The sequence below is a fragment of the Pelodiscus sinensis genome, chromosome 30, assembly GCF_049634645.1.
Source record: "Pelodiscus sinensis isolate JC-2024 chromosome 30, ASM4963464v1, whole genome shotgun sequence".
NCBI classification, from domain to species: domain Eukaryota; kingdom Metazoa; phylum Chordata; order Testudines; family Trionychidae; genus Pelodiscus; species Pelodiscus sinensis.
In genome coordinates, this window is record NC_134740.1 from 6,480,128 (window position 1) to 6,494,703 (window position 14,576).

General features: G+C 56.4%; 2 protein-coding genes, 1 non-coding gene and 2 gene segments (V, D, J or C); 2 read left to right on the top strand and 3 right to left on the bottom strand.

Moving 5' to 3' along the window:
- The window catches only part of LOC142821246 (uncharacterized), a 161,449-nt gene that overhangs the window by 43,610 nt on the left and 103,263 nt on the right, over positions 1–14,576 (top strand). The gene's annotated exons all lie outside the window — the stretch shown is intronic.
- On the top strand, positions 109–1,080 carry LOC142821243 (olfactory receptor 6F1-like). Its single transcript, XM_075912087.1, has one exon. The coding sequence runs from the start codon at positions 109–111 to the stop codon at positions 1,078–1,080; it is 972 nt and encodes a 323-aa protein (XP_075768202.1).
- On the bottom strand, positions 1,270–4,534 carry LOC142821244 (immunoglobulin heavy variable 6-1-like). The segment is given in 3 exon segments: positions 1,270–1,316; positions 3,833–4,222; positions 4,431–4,534. Coding segments are annotated over 3 exon segments (483 nt in total).
- LOC112547068 (immunoglobulin heavy variable 4-59-like) lies at positions 10,658–11,666 on the bottom strand. The segment is given in 2 exon segments: positions 10,658–11,047; positions 11,137–11,666. Coding segments are annotated over 2 exon segments (405 nt in total).
- On the bottom strand, positions 13,211–13,374 carry LOC112547070 (U1 spliceosomal RNA). Its single transcript, XR_003090812.2, has one exon. It is a non-coding gene; the product is annotated as a U1 spliceosomal RNA (small nuclear RNA).

Consider the following 14,576-nt stretch of genomic DNA (forward strand, 5'->3'; position numbering starts at 1 on the left):
GCTGTGCCAGGGCTGGCAGCGGAAGGCAATGAAGACAAGGCTGCCATATTACAATGAATGTTAGTTACTGCTCACAGTGTCCCTCTTTGTGCCCCACAGACACACCCCATGGCAAGCCAGGGACAAGGGAACCAAACATCCATCACAGAATTTATCCTCCTGGGATTCAGGGAGCTTCCTGGCCTGCAGGTTCCTCTCTTCCTGCTCTTTATCATGATCTACCTGATGACCATGGCCGGGAACATCCTCATCCTGGCGCTGGTTGTGGCCCATTGGCACCTTCACACCCCCATGTACTTCTTCCTGGGCAACTTGTCGTGCTTGGAGATCTGCTACAGCTCCACCCTCCTGCCTCAGCTTCTAGCCAGGCTCCTGACTGGGGACTGGACAATTTCCTTCACTGGGTGTCTCACACAATTTTACTTCTTCGGTGCTCTGCTGGCCACAGAATGCCTCCTCCTATCGGTGATGTCCTACGACCGGTATCTAGCCATATGCAACCCACTGCACTACGCAGCCCGGATGAGTGGCAGGTCTTGCCTCCAGCTTGCTGGGGGATCATGGACAGGTGGATTCCTTGCTTGTAGTATAAGCACAGTGTCAATAACCCAGTTAACCTTCTGTGGCCCCAACGGTATCGACCATTTCTTTTGTGACCTTATTCCCCTTGTAAAACTCTCCTGCAATGACCCTCTGCTGATGGACACGTTGGCGTTCACAGCTTGCTTGATTTTAATACTGGTCCCCTTCCTGCTCACCTCGGTGTCCTACATCTGCATCATCAGCACCATCCTCAGAATCCCCTCCAGCACCGGGAGGCAAAAGGCCTTTTCCACCTGCTCCTCCCACCTCATCATGGTGAGTGTTTACTATGGAGCGCTCCTGATTGCCTACATGTTCCCGACCACCGACCTCCCGAGCAATTTCAAGAAAGTTCTTTCAGTCTCCTACACCGTCCTGACGCCCCTGGTCAACCCACTCATCTACGCCCTGAGAAACAGGGAGGTCCAGGAGGCCCTGTGCAAAACGTGCAGGAAATTAAGGTTTCCAAGACACTGGCCCATTGGGTTGCTTAGGTGACAATGGAATAGCTGCAGCATGGGCGGGGTTAGGGCCAGTATCAAAGCCGACCAAATAGAAGGTTTTATTTCCACTCCCATCTGTGACCTTCTTGCCCTGCCCTTGTAGAGTCACAGTCTAGTGAGCAACGGGGGTGCAGGGACCTTTTCCAAACCCTTGCTCCGTTATAATTAGGACCAATGGCCAATGCTACTGGGGAGGTACCAGCAGGCTGCAAGGGACATGAACTGGTGGCTCTGTGAAATAAAAAGAGCTGGAGAGATTGAGCCCAGAGAGAGGTGCAGGTGTCGGTCGCATGCTCTGTGCCTTGGGCCAGCTCTGCACCGAGAGCCAGCAGGGAGCATGTGACCGGTCCAATAAGACACTGACCAGGGGTAGCCAACCCGTTTGAGACGAAGAGCCACAATAGCAGTGGAGACAGTGTGAAGAGCGGGGACAAAGTTGTTGAGAAAAAAAACAAACCACCACCACGCGGCGGGGGGGAATAGATGTTGGTACTTCCATCCCAGGGCACGGCTTCTCTCTCTTTTTTTTAGTTAACAACTTTTCCCGGGGGCCTTTTTTGTGGGAATTGGGGGGGGGGGGGGGGGAGGGAGCTCAACGACTTTGTGCTGGCCTTTCATGCTGTCGCCACTGCTATTGTACCTCACAAAAAATACAGTGGGAAGGGGTGAGAGGTGCCAGCTCTGGGAGGGAATCTGGATGCAGGAGGAAGGAGAGAAGAGGATGCTGGCTCAAGGGGTCCCAGGCTGCACAGTTTTGGTGTCAGGGGGAGGGTTAGGGTTGTGTGCAAGCTGCAGGCTTGTAGCAGTGAAGGTGCAGGAGTTTGGACTGGGGTACATGAGGGGCTCAGGGCAGGGAGGCTGAGCAGGGACGGATGAGGGTTTTGCGGGGCCCAGGACGGCACAATTTTGCAGGGCCCCCCCTTTGGAGAAAAAACAGAAAAAAAGGCATCAAATGTGCAAATTGAAGCTATTTGCATATTAAATGTGAATTGAGTAAATGTGATAGAATCTTAAATTTACTTGGATAATTTTTGTTTTAATGATATTGTAATTCATTCGTAAACACAATTCTGCATTAATAATTAAACATTTTCATTTGTATTTAAATCTACTATAGCTGTCTAGCTCTTTTGGCAGCACATTCTTCAATTATGTCAGTAAAGTCCATTTCTTTACACAGGTCTTTTTCAATCAATATAATCGAAAGATCTACAATACGCTCCTGGCTCGCAGTAGATTCTGTTTGGCTGCCCATGGCTGGTATTTGCCAGGCAGTGTTGGGTGTTCGGCAGCCAGGCAGCATTGGGACTTACGGGGGCCAGATGGAGTGTGGGTGTTGAGACTTGGGGGGGGCAGAGGGCGTATGGGTGTTCGGGCTTGGGCAGCAATGGGTGTTGGGGGGGAGGCAGCGTGTGGCTGTTGGGACTTGGGGGGCCAGGCAGCATTAGGTGTTGGGATTTGGGGGGGATAGGCAGCGTGTGGGTGTTGGGACTTGGGGGGGCAGGCCGCGTGTGGGCACTCGGGTTGGGGGGCAGGCAGGGTGTCGCTACATGGACGATGGCGCACAGATGGGCCATAGGGAGGACCAGCGGGCAGGGGTGTCTGACGCATCAGACAGGCCAAAATGACCATTTCAGCCTATTGAACAGCTCCTGGCTGGGCGGGGGCAGCTGGCAACTTCCCCCGCTCCCAGGGACGGGGGGGAGGGGGAGGAGGTGGCGCTGTCTGTGGTGCTGGGTTGCGCTGCACCCATGAGTGGGGGGGAGGTGGGGACTGGAGACAGGAGACGGGGATATTTCCTTTGTTTAAAAAATGAATTTTAGAGGCAAAATGTGTTTGGATACATGTTTGTTGTGTGTCCTTCACATTTAAGGTAGCTTTATTTCATACAAAATTAAATGCTGGTTTTGTTTATTTTAAATAGAATTTCCCTCCAGACAGAAGTAGATGCAAATCATATGTTTTAAAAAAAGTAGGCACCACTTAGCAAATAATAAATGAGGTAAAACAGGAAATATTAGGAAAATATTTTAAAAGTATAATTTAAATGATTAATTACTCATTTAAACCTAGGTTTTCTGCTTGCCAGGTTAAATCATGATTAAAATTAGAGATTTAAATCAAAGCTATTTAAATCAATCCACCCTGCTTCAGAGGCTGTTTTGTCCGTCCCTGAAGGAAAAAGCACCGGGCTGCTCTCATGGAATAGGTCCTAGGCTAGTGGGGTTTTGTTGTGTGGTGCCTGTCTTGTTCTGGACAGTTGAGCTGGGGAGTTGAAACAAAAGTTCCCTTAATCCCTTTGAACTGTTTCGTTGTAGAGTGAGGCTGGTTCTTGTCCATGGACACCAAGAGTCGGACAGTTTATGTGTTGGGGATGGAGTCTGAGTGATTATAAGACTTCTAATAAAATCCCTTTGCAGAGTGAGGAGTGGGACTGGGCCTCCAGCACTAGGTGATGTGAATAAGGGGGGGGGGGGCGGGAAAAGGGTGGTGATGAGTCCAGAAGGGACCCGCAGAAGGGAGCGGACGGTAACTCACCATTTCAGAGCGGGAACAGGTAACGGGGGCTCAGAAAGGGCCGGTCTGTGTGTGGCTGAAGGGGGAACAGAAAGTCAGAGCCGGGCCATTGTCACGGGCACGGATGTGCGGATGTAACTGCAGCCATGGACCGGGGAGCCGGTACCTGCTTTGTCTGCAATTCACCTGGTAAAGAAAAACTCCCCTCGAACAGACCAATGGCCCGGGACCTGCATCTCTGCCCTGCGGAGAAACCGCTTCCCCTTTTCGTACGGGCCCCGCTGCGCTCTGTGCCACTGTGTCTCTGGCGCAGTAATAGGTGGCGGTGTCCGCAGCTGTCAGCGAGCGGAGCTGCAGCGAGACCTGGTTCTTGGCGGTGTCTTGTGCGATGGTCACTCGGCTCTGCAGCGCGCTGGCGTAGTCATTGTACCACCTGCTCGGTCTGTAGTAAATGCGCCCCATCAATTCTAGCCCCTTCCCCGCGGGCTGCCGGATCCAGCTCCACTCAACACTGGCGCTGGAAACCGAGTCTCCGGAGATGGTGCACGTGAGTGTCAGGGACTCCCCGGGCTTCGCCGCTCCCGGGCCCGTTTCCTTCAGCGTCACTTGGGAGAGGACCCCTGGGAGGGAAACACGGAAATGACGGAGAGAGCCAGGCCCTGTCCCCTGGGCACATGGAAATTTAGTATCTGGAACCCCGCATAAGGGAATGAGGCACCCAACTCCCACAGAACTGCATTGGGATCCGGGCACCTTATTCCCTTGGGCTGCGTCGAACAGCTCCTGTTCTACGTCAGGGATCCCTCCTGTCCCCCAGTAGCCACGTACCTGAAGGCGCCTCCAGCACGAAGAGGAAAATCAGCAGCAGGTTCATCTTCAGTGAAGGCGCAAACTGTACCCAGCAGCCAGGCCCGGGCAGGTGTGTGACTGGGGAGAGACTGAGGCTGCTCCGGTCAGAGGGTGAATTTAACCAGGACCGGGCGAGGCAGGGATTTGCATGCTGGGTTCCCTGCATGACTATATGAATGAAGAAAGGGGGCAAGATCTGTCTACAGGTGGGGTCTCTCCCTTGGACGCTTCCTTCCCCTTCCCCTCCTCACCCAGACAGTCAGCCAACTGTGAAACGGCCAAAGGTATTTGGAAGCCCAAACTGAATTTAAATAAATCACTTTTTGCCGTTTAAAATCTTTTAAATTCCCAGCCAAATGTCAGGGCAAAGCAGCGCCTTCTCGGGAATGAAGGAAAATTTGGGAAAGAGAAACTGCCCCCTTCTCCTGAGGCTTTGGTGGGGATTTCAAAACAGCCCCTGGAATTCAGAGCCCAAACGGCAGCGAAAATCGGTGGGCTCGAGGCCTTTAACTGTCTGACCCTATCTCTTCAGTCCTACTCCGTGTCCAGCAGAGATTTACCATAGTGTGAGCCAGAGCCCCGCCTGCCCTGTGCAGCCGGACACTTGCCCAGGGGCTAAAACTCTCGTTCTGCCCCGCTGAGTGTCATGGAGCCTTTCGGCTGCTGTTACCAGGCGCTGTGCTGCTCACAGGTAGCGGGGCAGGGAGCGCTCCGAGATGGAGTGCGGGGCAGTTTTGGAAACAAAACAAACTCCCGGGTTCTCCGAGTCAGACAAATACTTGGGGAGCGGGAACGAGAAATCTCCCCCCTTATAGCGGGTGAGCTGGTAATTGCCAAATATTTGGCTACTTCCTATTCAAGAGCGGGTGTTGGCCCCTGTAGGAGGCAGAAGGCTGAGCTAGACTGGCCCTCGGGGAGAGAGAGGCCTGGCACATATGGGGGCCCCACATCTCTGCTGACTGCTTAAAGGTAACAGTGATTCCTGCAGGCCAACTGAGGGTAAAGGCTCCGGGCTTATTGCTACGCAAGGGATGGAGTCTAAAGAGGTGGAAGGAGGAGTCTAGGTCTAAATATTCCACCTGTCCCCAAGGATCTTGTCGAGGTCAAAGGTTTAAGAGGGTCGAAGAAGTATCTGGCAATGGGCAAGCGGAGGTGGATCACTTGATAATTCGCTGCTCGGTTCATCCCTGACAGTGGCCTCCGTTGGCAAACAGGACTGTGGGTTACTAGAGGGGACTTTGGTGTGACCCTGTGACACTCACAGGCTATGTCTACACTGGCACATTATTGCACAAGAACTGCGTTCTTCCGGAAAGCGTACACACTGCCCACCCACTCGAGCGCAAGAAGATTTACAGTATGGCTGGTAAGAGAGGGCTTCTTGTGCAAGAGCTACGCTCTATTATAACAGGGCTACATAGGCGTGTGTATCTGGCAGCGATACAGGACGGTGTCTGCAGGCCGCTCAGCTGCAGGGACCCTGCCGCACGGTCACTGCTGCCCCCAGGCGGCTCAAGGCGGAGGTGCAGGCTGGGTTCTTGTAGACTCTCTACTAGGATGTGTGTCGCTGTGTGCGCGGAACAGTAACAGTGGGCGGTGTCTTCGGGCTTCAGGCCGGCCATTTGCAAGTGCAGCAGGTTGTTGGGATTGTCCCTGGTGATTGCGAATCGACCTTTCACAGCATCAAGGAAGTGTGTCGTACTTCCCTCTTTCCTTATATAAGCCACCCGCTCCAGCCGGTTCCCGGGAGCCTTCCGGACCCAGTACAGACTGTGGCTGCTATAGGTGAAGCCGGTGGCTTTGCAGGAGAGGCGCAGAGCCTCTCCTGGCTTCTTCACATCCCCTCCGGACTCCACTAGCTGCACCTGGGACCGGGCACCTGGGAACACAAACCGGTTATAAATATTGGAATCAACACAACGGGAATGTAATATTCTTGAATCTCTGAGGCTTTTCAGAAGAAGAAAAACACCTTCCGACGCCGTTACAGCCAAAATTACAAGGACCAAAATATTCATTGTCTCTGCTGCGGGACTGGCTGGTCACTGCCCAGACCCAGGGGGCAGCGGATTGTCCCTGCAGGTGCAGCCTGGGCAGAGGGAGGGACAGATTTAAGCAGATCGCTGACTTCCTCATTTGCATACCCCGCGTTATAAGAGACCCATCCTCTTCTCCCAGGGATCTGTGTGACTCGCCGTGGGGCTCCGGGTGCAGGAGTCAGACTGCCCCGCCTTGGTTTCTGTGCAGCGCCGGGCACGGGGCACTGGGACCCTCCTGACACTTTCGGACCTGGAGGAGCGAGCAGCTCCCTGCAGTGACTGTTTCCACACACAGGGACCAAGGGGCTGGTGACTCTCAGGTGATGGGGGAGAGTGATCTCTGGAGCCCCCTCCCGTGTGCAGAGGGGCCAGACAGCGCCGATCACTGGCTCGGTGTCCGAGGAGGAGCCGTGTCCCACGGAGCCATTCTTCCGGGACCCCGCTGGGGAGGGCAGATTTCCCGCAGCACTGGGGCTGGATTTCGGCCGGAAGCCCCTTTCCCTCCCCTGCAGCGATCGGCTGCACCGAACTGACCCGTGGCACGTGGGAGATTCCCTTAACAAGTCAAGCTCCTGAGTGGGAGCAGAAACAGGCTATTGGCCCATGGACCATTGCTCTGGGCCGGTTCGGCCAGTCCTATGTTCAAGACCGGATTCATTTCTAACACGGCATTTCTGGACAACGCCTGTCTGTTAGTGCGATGTAAGTTCCATTGGGATACAATCAGTAGAATAGCAAGTCCTGCACTGTTGCAAAGAAGGAAAATCCGATTCTTTGTCCTTTCCCTGCGTTGAAAAACCCTGTCGAGCTCCCGAACGCCCCGGGAACAGAGAGTGACAAGACCGGACACCGGAATTTTAGCTTTTCTCTCACGGGATATGGTATAATTGACCCAACTCCCTGCCCTGCCTCATCCTGACGTAGGGCGAATTCAATTTTCCTTCGAAACAGCGCCCCAGAGTGGCCGCATCTAGAGCTGCAGCTGCTGCGAAGAGAAAGTCTCATGAATCGCTGCTGGGATGAGAGAGGGAAAAAGCGGAGTGAGAAGGGGAATTGCTGCAGGTGGGGCCTGAGGCAGGGAGAGAGAGGAACTGGGTGACCCACTCGTCTCTCAGGCAGTGCCTGGCAGAGACCAGAACTGAACCCAAATCCTTTCCCACCGATCCATCTACCCGTCTTTCCCCTATATCTACCCGTCCTCCCAGACCGCATTGCAGCCAGAGGGCTGATGTTTGGCGGTGCAGGGCCCCTGCAGATTTCATTGACTTCAGGTGGAAACGTTCCTGCCCAGCACCGCTGAGATTTGGTCCCTTTGGAGCAACGTTTCCTGAAGCGGTTCCCGAGTCTGAGAGTCTGAATTTGTCGGTGCCCAATGGGGTCACAGGCCGCCTGATCCCCAGAAGTGAATCGTCCCCCACAACCGGGTCAGTCAGAGAGGCGGGCGCGGAGCATCTTGTGGTGATCAGGCCCCAGGCGTCTCCCCGCCGGTGTAACCGTCACCCCTGTGCGCGTGCACCCCTGGGTGCGCATTGCAGCGGGGCGCAGGGAAGCGCCAAGTTTCACATTCCCGAGTGGAAGGGGCAAAGGCCCCTGGGCTCCCACTGTCGGCTGTGCCCTGCCTCCCCGTGCCCTGCAGGTCGCAGTGTCCATGTCTGGATCCTCAGACATTCGCTTCCCCAGTTCGTGCGGGTCCCGCCTTTGCCCCGCGGCACTGGGTGTGTCTGGCGCAGCAACGGGGGGCGGCGTCTGCAGCTGCCAGAGAGCCCAGCTGGAGATAAACTTTGTCCGGCGAGGTGTCCCCGGTGAAGGTGACACGAGGCCGGAGAGCCGGGCTGTGCTGTGTGGTCCCTCCCTGTGCAGCGCTGTGGATGCACCCGATCAACTCCGGCCCTGCCCGGAGAGCTGCCGGAACCAGGCCCAGTAGCGATCCCTGACAGAGACACTGGAGACTTCACAGGTGACGGCGCTAACTTTATTTGTGCAATGTGCAATCAAACTGTGGAACTCCTTGCCAGAGGAATTTGTGGAGACCACGACTTGAATAAGGTGGGGGGGAGGGGAAGATCTAGATGAACTCATGAAGGATAAGCCCATCAATGGCTATTAGCTAAGATGGGAAGGAACAGTGTCCCTAGCCATTTGTCAAAAGCTGGGAATCCAGTCCATTATGAAGGGGAGGGGAAATCAACCCAGCCTGACCACACGTCTGACTAGAGGAAGATGGTTCAGTGCCAGCATGCCCGGCTGCAGAGTTGAGGGAATTGGTGGATGAGTGGCTGGCAGAAGCTTTCATGTGACTCGGGTGAGGCCCCACGTGTAGGTGTCTGTGCAAGGGCAACACCTGCCAGTGATTTACTGCTTGTCACAGCATCACAGGGCGAGAGGACTCAGGGAGCAGTGGCCCATGGCTCAGGCAGCATCCCGGGGATCCCCTCCCAGCCTTTGAACAGCCCCTGCAGATGTTTCCTGGGACAAGGTGGAGATGCCGAGCAGGAGACCTCCAGGGCTTCAGGCATCGAACGCTCAGAACTCTGCACCCAGCGAGCAAAAGGCCTTTGGAAAGACCCGCCTGTGCCCAGATCTGGCCCTGCCGGGCTTAATGCTCCCTGCTCTGGCTGCAGGATCCATGCAGGCAAGCGGAGTTACGGGGCCTTTTCCTTGTCGCCGAATTTCTTAGGTGCCCCCTCCTGAGTCTGGTGGGAAAAAACTGCCCCGATCTTTTGCCAATACTTGCCCTGCTGGGCACGTGAAGAACTGTCTGATTCCTCAAGAGACGGGGGAAATGGTGGGAAGAGCAGACACATTTGTCCAGGCACCAGGGGGAGCTGCGTCCTTCCTGTCCCCCTTAGCCTGACAGGTGCCTTGGCCAGCTTAGCCCTGGTGCTGCCCTATGGGACTTTTCTCCCAACCGCTCCATGTGTTGCCATTGACCATCCAAAGGGAGGCGAGAGGAGAGTAACTCCCCATCTCTGCCCGACCTGCAGAGGCTGCGCTCTCAGGGCGCTGACACCCCCAGGGAATCACAAGGGATGTGACTGTAGCTCTCCTCTCCCAGCACTTGCAGTCAGAGCCCCGCCTTGCCAAGGCCAGTCCCAGCAGCCTCCTCACCAGCTCCAGGCTTGTAGTTTCATTCTTCCCAATGCTCCTCTCCAATAAAACTTTTGCTTAACAAGCCATTAATTGGGTGGCCAGTGGAGGCCTCTTCTGTTTCTCAGAAGGACATTGGGAAAGGGGAGCAGAGAAGAGTAAAGGCCACAAGAAGTCACCTCTGGGAGTCGAAACCAGGATTTCCCGCTTACGAGGAAGCCCTTTTAGCAGGCTAAGCCACGCGCCCTGTTGGGAAGCTGTGTTCAACTGTTCTAGTTTATGGACCGAGAATTCTGTTTCCAAGGTGCAGACATTCCCCATTTCCCTCACGACTTCCAGACCCACTCGAAGAGAAACCAGAATGCACCATCCAAGTGCCCTGAACTGGCTGAAGATATTTGAAGTCTCTCTAACTTCTTTTGCCACTACTCTAAGGGAAGCCCGAAGTGCTTGGGGGAGGGGGGCAGTGAAATGAGGTCGCTTCTCCACATCGAAAACAAAAGCCACGTCGGGGGTGGGATTTGAACTCTTATCTTTTTCTAGCGACGAGACCACCCGCGCTTGTGTCTGGTGCCTTAGAGCACTCGGCCGTCTTGACAATAACCTAGTCTGCGCTTCCATGTCCCCACCTGACCAAGGTCCGGAGCTCAGCCGTGTCCCAGGGCACAGCAGCTCCCCTTGTCACCGCCACTGCCTGATTTACCCAGAAGCCTAGCCCCGACGGGCTGCAGTGAATTCCAAACCAGTTGTGTGTGTGAATGAAAGGCTGGCTCTTTGCCGGATCTAACCCGGATTAAGGGTTTTGCTGATTCCAGCCCCAGCTGCGGCCAAGGGAACGTCTCAGGGACAGTCTGGATAACACTGAGCCCCGCGAGGAGTGCAGGGAGCGGAATTGGATGTCCGCTCTGGGCCCCTTCCAGTCCCATGAGTCTGTTTTCTAAGGAACAGAGGATTTATATCAGGGAGTTCCCATTCCAGTATCCTCTGCGTGCCGGTGTGTGTGTGTGCGGGAGGGGAGGATGTGGGGTGGCTCCCTTCTGGAGAATTCAGCCCTGTTAGTGTGGGGAGGGGAGGCTCAGCTCTCCCAGCTGCTCTCGCTTCACTGCCCTGCTCAGAATCCGCTTCCCCTTTTTGTGCCGATCCCTGCTTCGTTCTGTGTCACTGTGTAGCGTGTGGCACAGAAATACGTGGCGGTGTCTGCAGCTGTCAGCGCGCTGAGCCGCAGATAATACTTGGTGCTGGAAGAATCCACGGTGATGGCGATGCGGCCTTGCAGGGACGGGTTGTAGCTCGTGCTCCCGGTCCATAATCCCATCCACTCCAGCCCCTGGCCCGGAGCCTGCCGTATCCAGTTCCACCAGTAGCTGCTTGTGACGGTGCCCCCGGTGACAGAGCAGGTGAGTGTGAGGGTCTCTCCGGGCTTCACCGCGCCCGGGCCGGACTCCTGGAGCTGCAGCTGAGACCAGGCACCTGGGAAAAGCAGGGATCGGTCAGACTCCAACTCAGCTGCCTCCTCCCCCAACCCGCGCTGCTTCCCACTGCCTCCAGCCGTGACTCACCTGGGGCCAGGGCCAGGAGGAGCAGCGGGAGGAGCGGGGAGTTCATGGTGCACGAGGAGGAGGCAGCTCGGCGGATGGGGACACGGTGGTTGTGCTCTACCCCGGGGCCGATACTTTAGCCCAGAGCCCGGCGCGGGGATTTGCATAACGAGGCAGCGCCCAAGGGAGGAGCTAGAAGGAGCCGATCAAAAGGCCCCTCTGCCTCCCTGTGCCCTTCCTGGACCTTCTCTCTCTGTCTCTCTCTCACACACTTTGCTCCGTCGCTGCAAAGGAGGAAAACACGAAAGCCCGCAGGGAATTAAACTCTCTCACCCCGCTCCAGTCTGTCCCATTAGTGTCTGGTTTATTTGTGTGAGCAAAGCAGGCGCCGAAGAAATCGAGTTTTGGGCCCTGGAACTCCAGTTATTCCGCACCCTTCCCTGTTCCAACCCGCAAACACTTACCCCTGATGCATTATTGACCTCCGCTTATTGGTTATTGATTATCAGTTGGAGGCACAGGTAGGTAGCGAAGTGGGCGGTTAAATGTTTCTATTGCCTTATTAAGGGAGAGGGTCCTTGGCGCCCATATCCCCAGGAGAAGTTTGCAAATCTCGGCCTGGTATTCCCAAGGACAAGAGGCTCCGTTTCTGGAAGGTTTGCCCGCTGTTCTTTCCCCATAACCACACGCTGGCCAGGAGGGTTTGTGACACTTTAAATGGGCTCCGAGCGCTTCACACTGGTGGGCGCAGGGGCGCAGAGGCGGTGCCTTGGAGGGCTGGGAGGGGATCGGGAAATGTTACGTGACTCTGAGCCGGGCCATTCTCGTGGGGTGGCTGGACCCTGAGTCCGGCACATACACGTGAGCTTTGTGAGCAACAACCCCCGGTAAAGGCAATGGAGACTGACAGCCAGAGCCCCGCCCCCCAGTGTGACCAATGGCCCAGTCCCCAGGTCTCTGCACTGTTGAAAACCCGCTTCGCCTTGTTAGAGCGGGCCCGGCTCTGCCCTGTGTCACTGTGTCTCTGGCACAGCACTAGGGGGCGCTGTCTGTAGGGGTCAGCGCGCGGAGCGGCAGCCAGACCTGGTTCCTGGCGGTGTCTGCAGAGATGGTGACTCGGCCCTGGGGGGAGGGGGCGTAGGCAGTTTCCCAATCCTCGTTTTTGCTGTCATAGCACCTCTGCCCCATGCACTCCAGCCCCTTCCCTGCAGGCTGCATGATCCAGTTCCAGCCAGCGCCGCTATCCACAGTATCAGAGACAGCGCAGCTCAGGGTGAGGGTCTCTCCGGGTTTCGCCGCCCCCGAGCCGGACTGGACCAGTCGCGCCTGACCGAGGACACCTAGGAAAGGAGAAAACAAGCCAAGACAATAGTAACCCCCGAACCAATCCAGGTTGCTCTGTTCCTAGTTCCCCTTCATCCCCCCGGACACTCACAGCTGGGGGCGGCGAGCAGGGCAAGGAAAAGCAGCAGAGGTTCCATTCTTGGTCTCAGGCTGTGACGGCGCGTTGGGGGGTCCCCCGTCTCCTGCACCCCGAAATGGCACAAACAGACTGCACCAGCCAGTAGAATTGAGGGTGGTTTATTGCTTCTGATACAGCATAGCACAGATGTAATCTGGTTACAGGAACTGGGGCTAAGAGGCCTCAGTGCCCCCTTGAGATGGGGGGATCCCAGCCCCCTCCCCAGTTCCTTCTTCCCTGCTTTCCAGACAGAAACTAACCCCCCCTCTCCAAGCCCTGCCCCCAGCCAGGGCAGCATTCCACCTCCCTTTGTTTCTCCCCATGGGGGGTTGGCTGGTTCAACCGGTATGGAGTCACCTTTGCATAATGAGGTTTTCCCTGCTGGGTCTTGCTCCAGACAGCAGAGGTCACCACAGCCCAGCAAGTACCCCCACTACGTCACACAAGCCCAACCCCGCGGGGAAATAAACTGATCATACTTAACAGAATGATAAACTTCCAAAGCTGAGCGAATACAATTCCTAGCGTCAAACATTAACTCTGATTTACACACTGAAGGGAATGGTTTTTGGGGAATCTGTCGCTTAATTTTTCATTGCAAAAACAGGATCGTCTTTTTTTCAACAACTATACCAGGGGAAAGCGCGCACGCAGTCCCCCACTACCACAAATTGTGCAGTCGAGTTTCCTCTATTCGAGGAAATCGCAGGAGTCAGCGCACCCGCAGTGCAATGGGCGGGTCTCACCCTGGAAAACCCACCTTCCTGAGCGTGGTATTTCCCCTGCCAGGTAAGTATAAACTCTTGTCCCAGAGCCCCCGCCAGCCCTCAAGCGCCCCGAACTCTCACATCACGGTGGCTCCCACCTCCACCTCCAACCAACCCCGCCGGCACCGCTTCCCGCTACTGTCAGCTGCCCCTCCCCTGTCCCCAGACTCCACCCAGAGCCCCGCTTGCAAATTAGAGCCCCGCTCGTCAGCCCGCTCCCACTCCCACAGTGCTCCGCTCGCACACACATCTGCATATGTGCACACGCGGCTCCGCCCCTCCGGATGGGCCACACCCCTGACTGCCCTTGGTCCACACTCTCCCCTGTCCAGCCAGACCCGCCCCTTTAGCTGCTCAGCGGCCGGCAGACAGACCCAGGACCCTCTCTCAAGTGCTGCCCGAGGGGCGGGGGGGTTAAGGGAAAGTAGCAGGACGGGGGAGAAAGAGGCGCAGCGGGACGGGGCGCCCCTGGGAACACGCTCGGGATCTTCCTGGCCTGGGCGGTTAAACAGAGCCGCGTGGCCCCAGCTCGCTCCGTTTCCCACTGGTGTGACCCTGTCCCCTCCCCGGAACCAGTCACCGGGGGAGCTGGAGGCGCGTTGCTCTGCTACTCCCGCCGCGGCCAGTGAGTGCTGGGGTGTCCCCTGCTGCGGGTGCCAGGCCCATCCGCTAGCTACCCGGCGCGCCAGTATCCGGGGCCTGCCCCTTGCCCGTTCTGCCAGGGCACTGGGGGCATGTGTCCCTGTGTCCCCCACACATCGCCCCCTGCTCTCGCCCGTCTCCCCAGCTCCCAGCCTGGGCCAGCCGGAAACGTTCAGGGGGCAGGGCCCTTCTCGCCCAGAGCTGCCAGACGGACCCATTAGAACAGGGATTTGAGTCCCCCCCAGCTCCAGAGAGTGTCCTTAGCCCCGGGCCGAGTCGCTCTCTGGGTTCCATATCCAAAGTTCAGGTGCCCAAATGGACACGAATTGAGAATCCAGAATCTTTGTTCAGCTTTGCAGCCCCTCCCCAGAAGGAAGGGGGGCGGGGAGATAAAGAGGCACAGATCTGACAGGCGCTCTCCCAGGAACAGGAGAGTGACAGAGTCAGGAACCAATCCCTGCGACTGACTCCGAGCCCAGCCGCCTCACCCCAGTGCGCACGAGGCAGGGCGAGTTTCTGCCGTTTGTATCATTTAGACTTTCTCGTTTAGCGGGGGGCGGGGATGGTCCTTCCCAGACCCCTTGTACCGC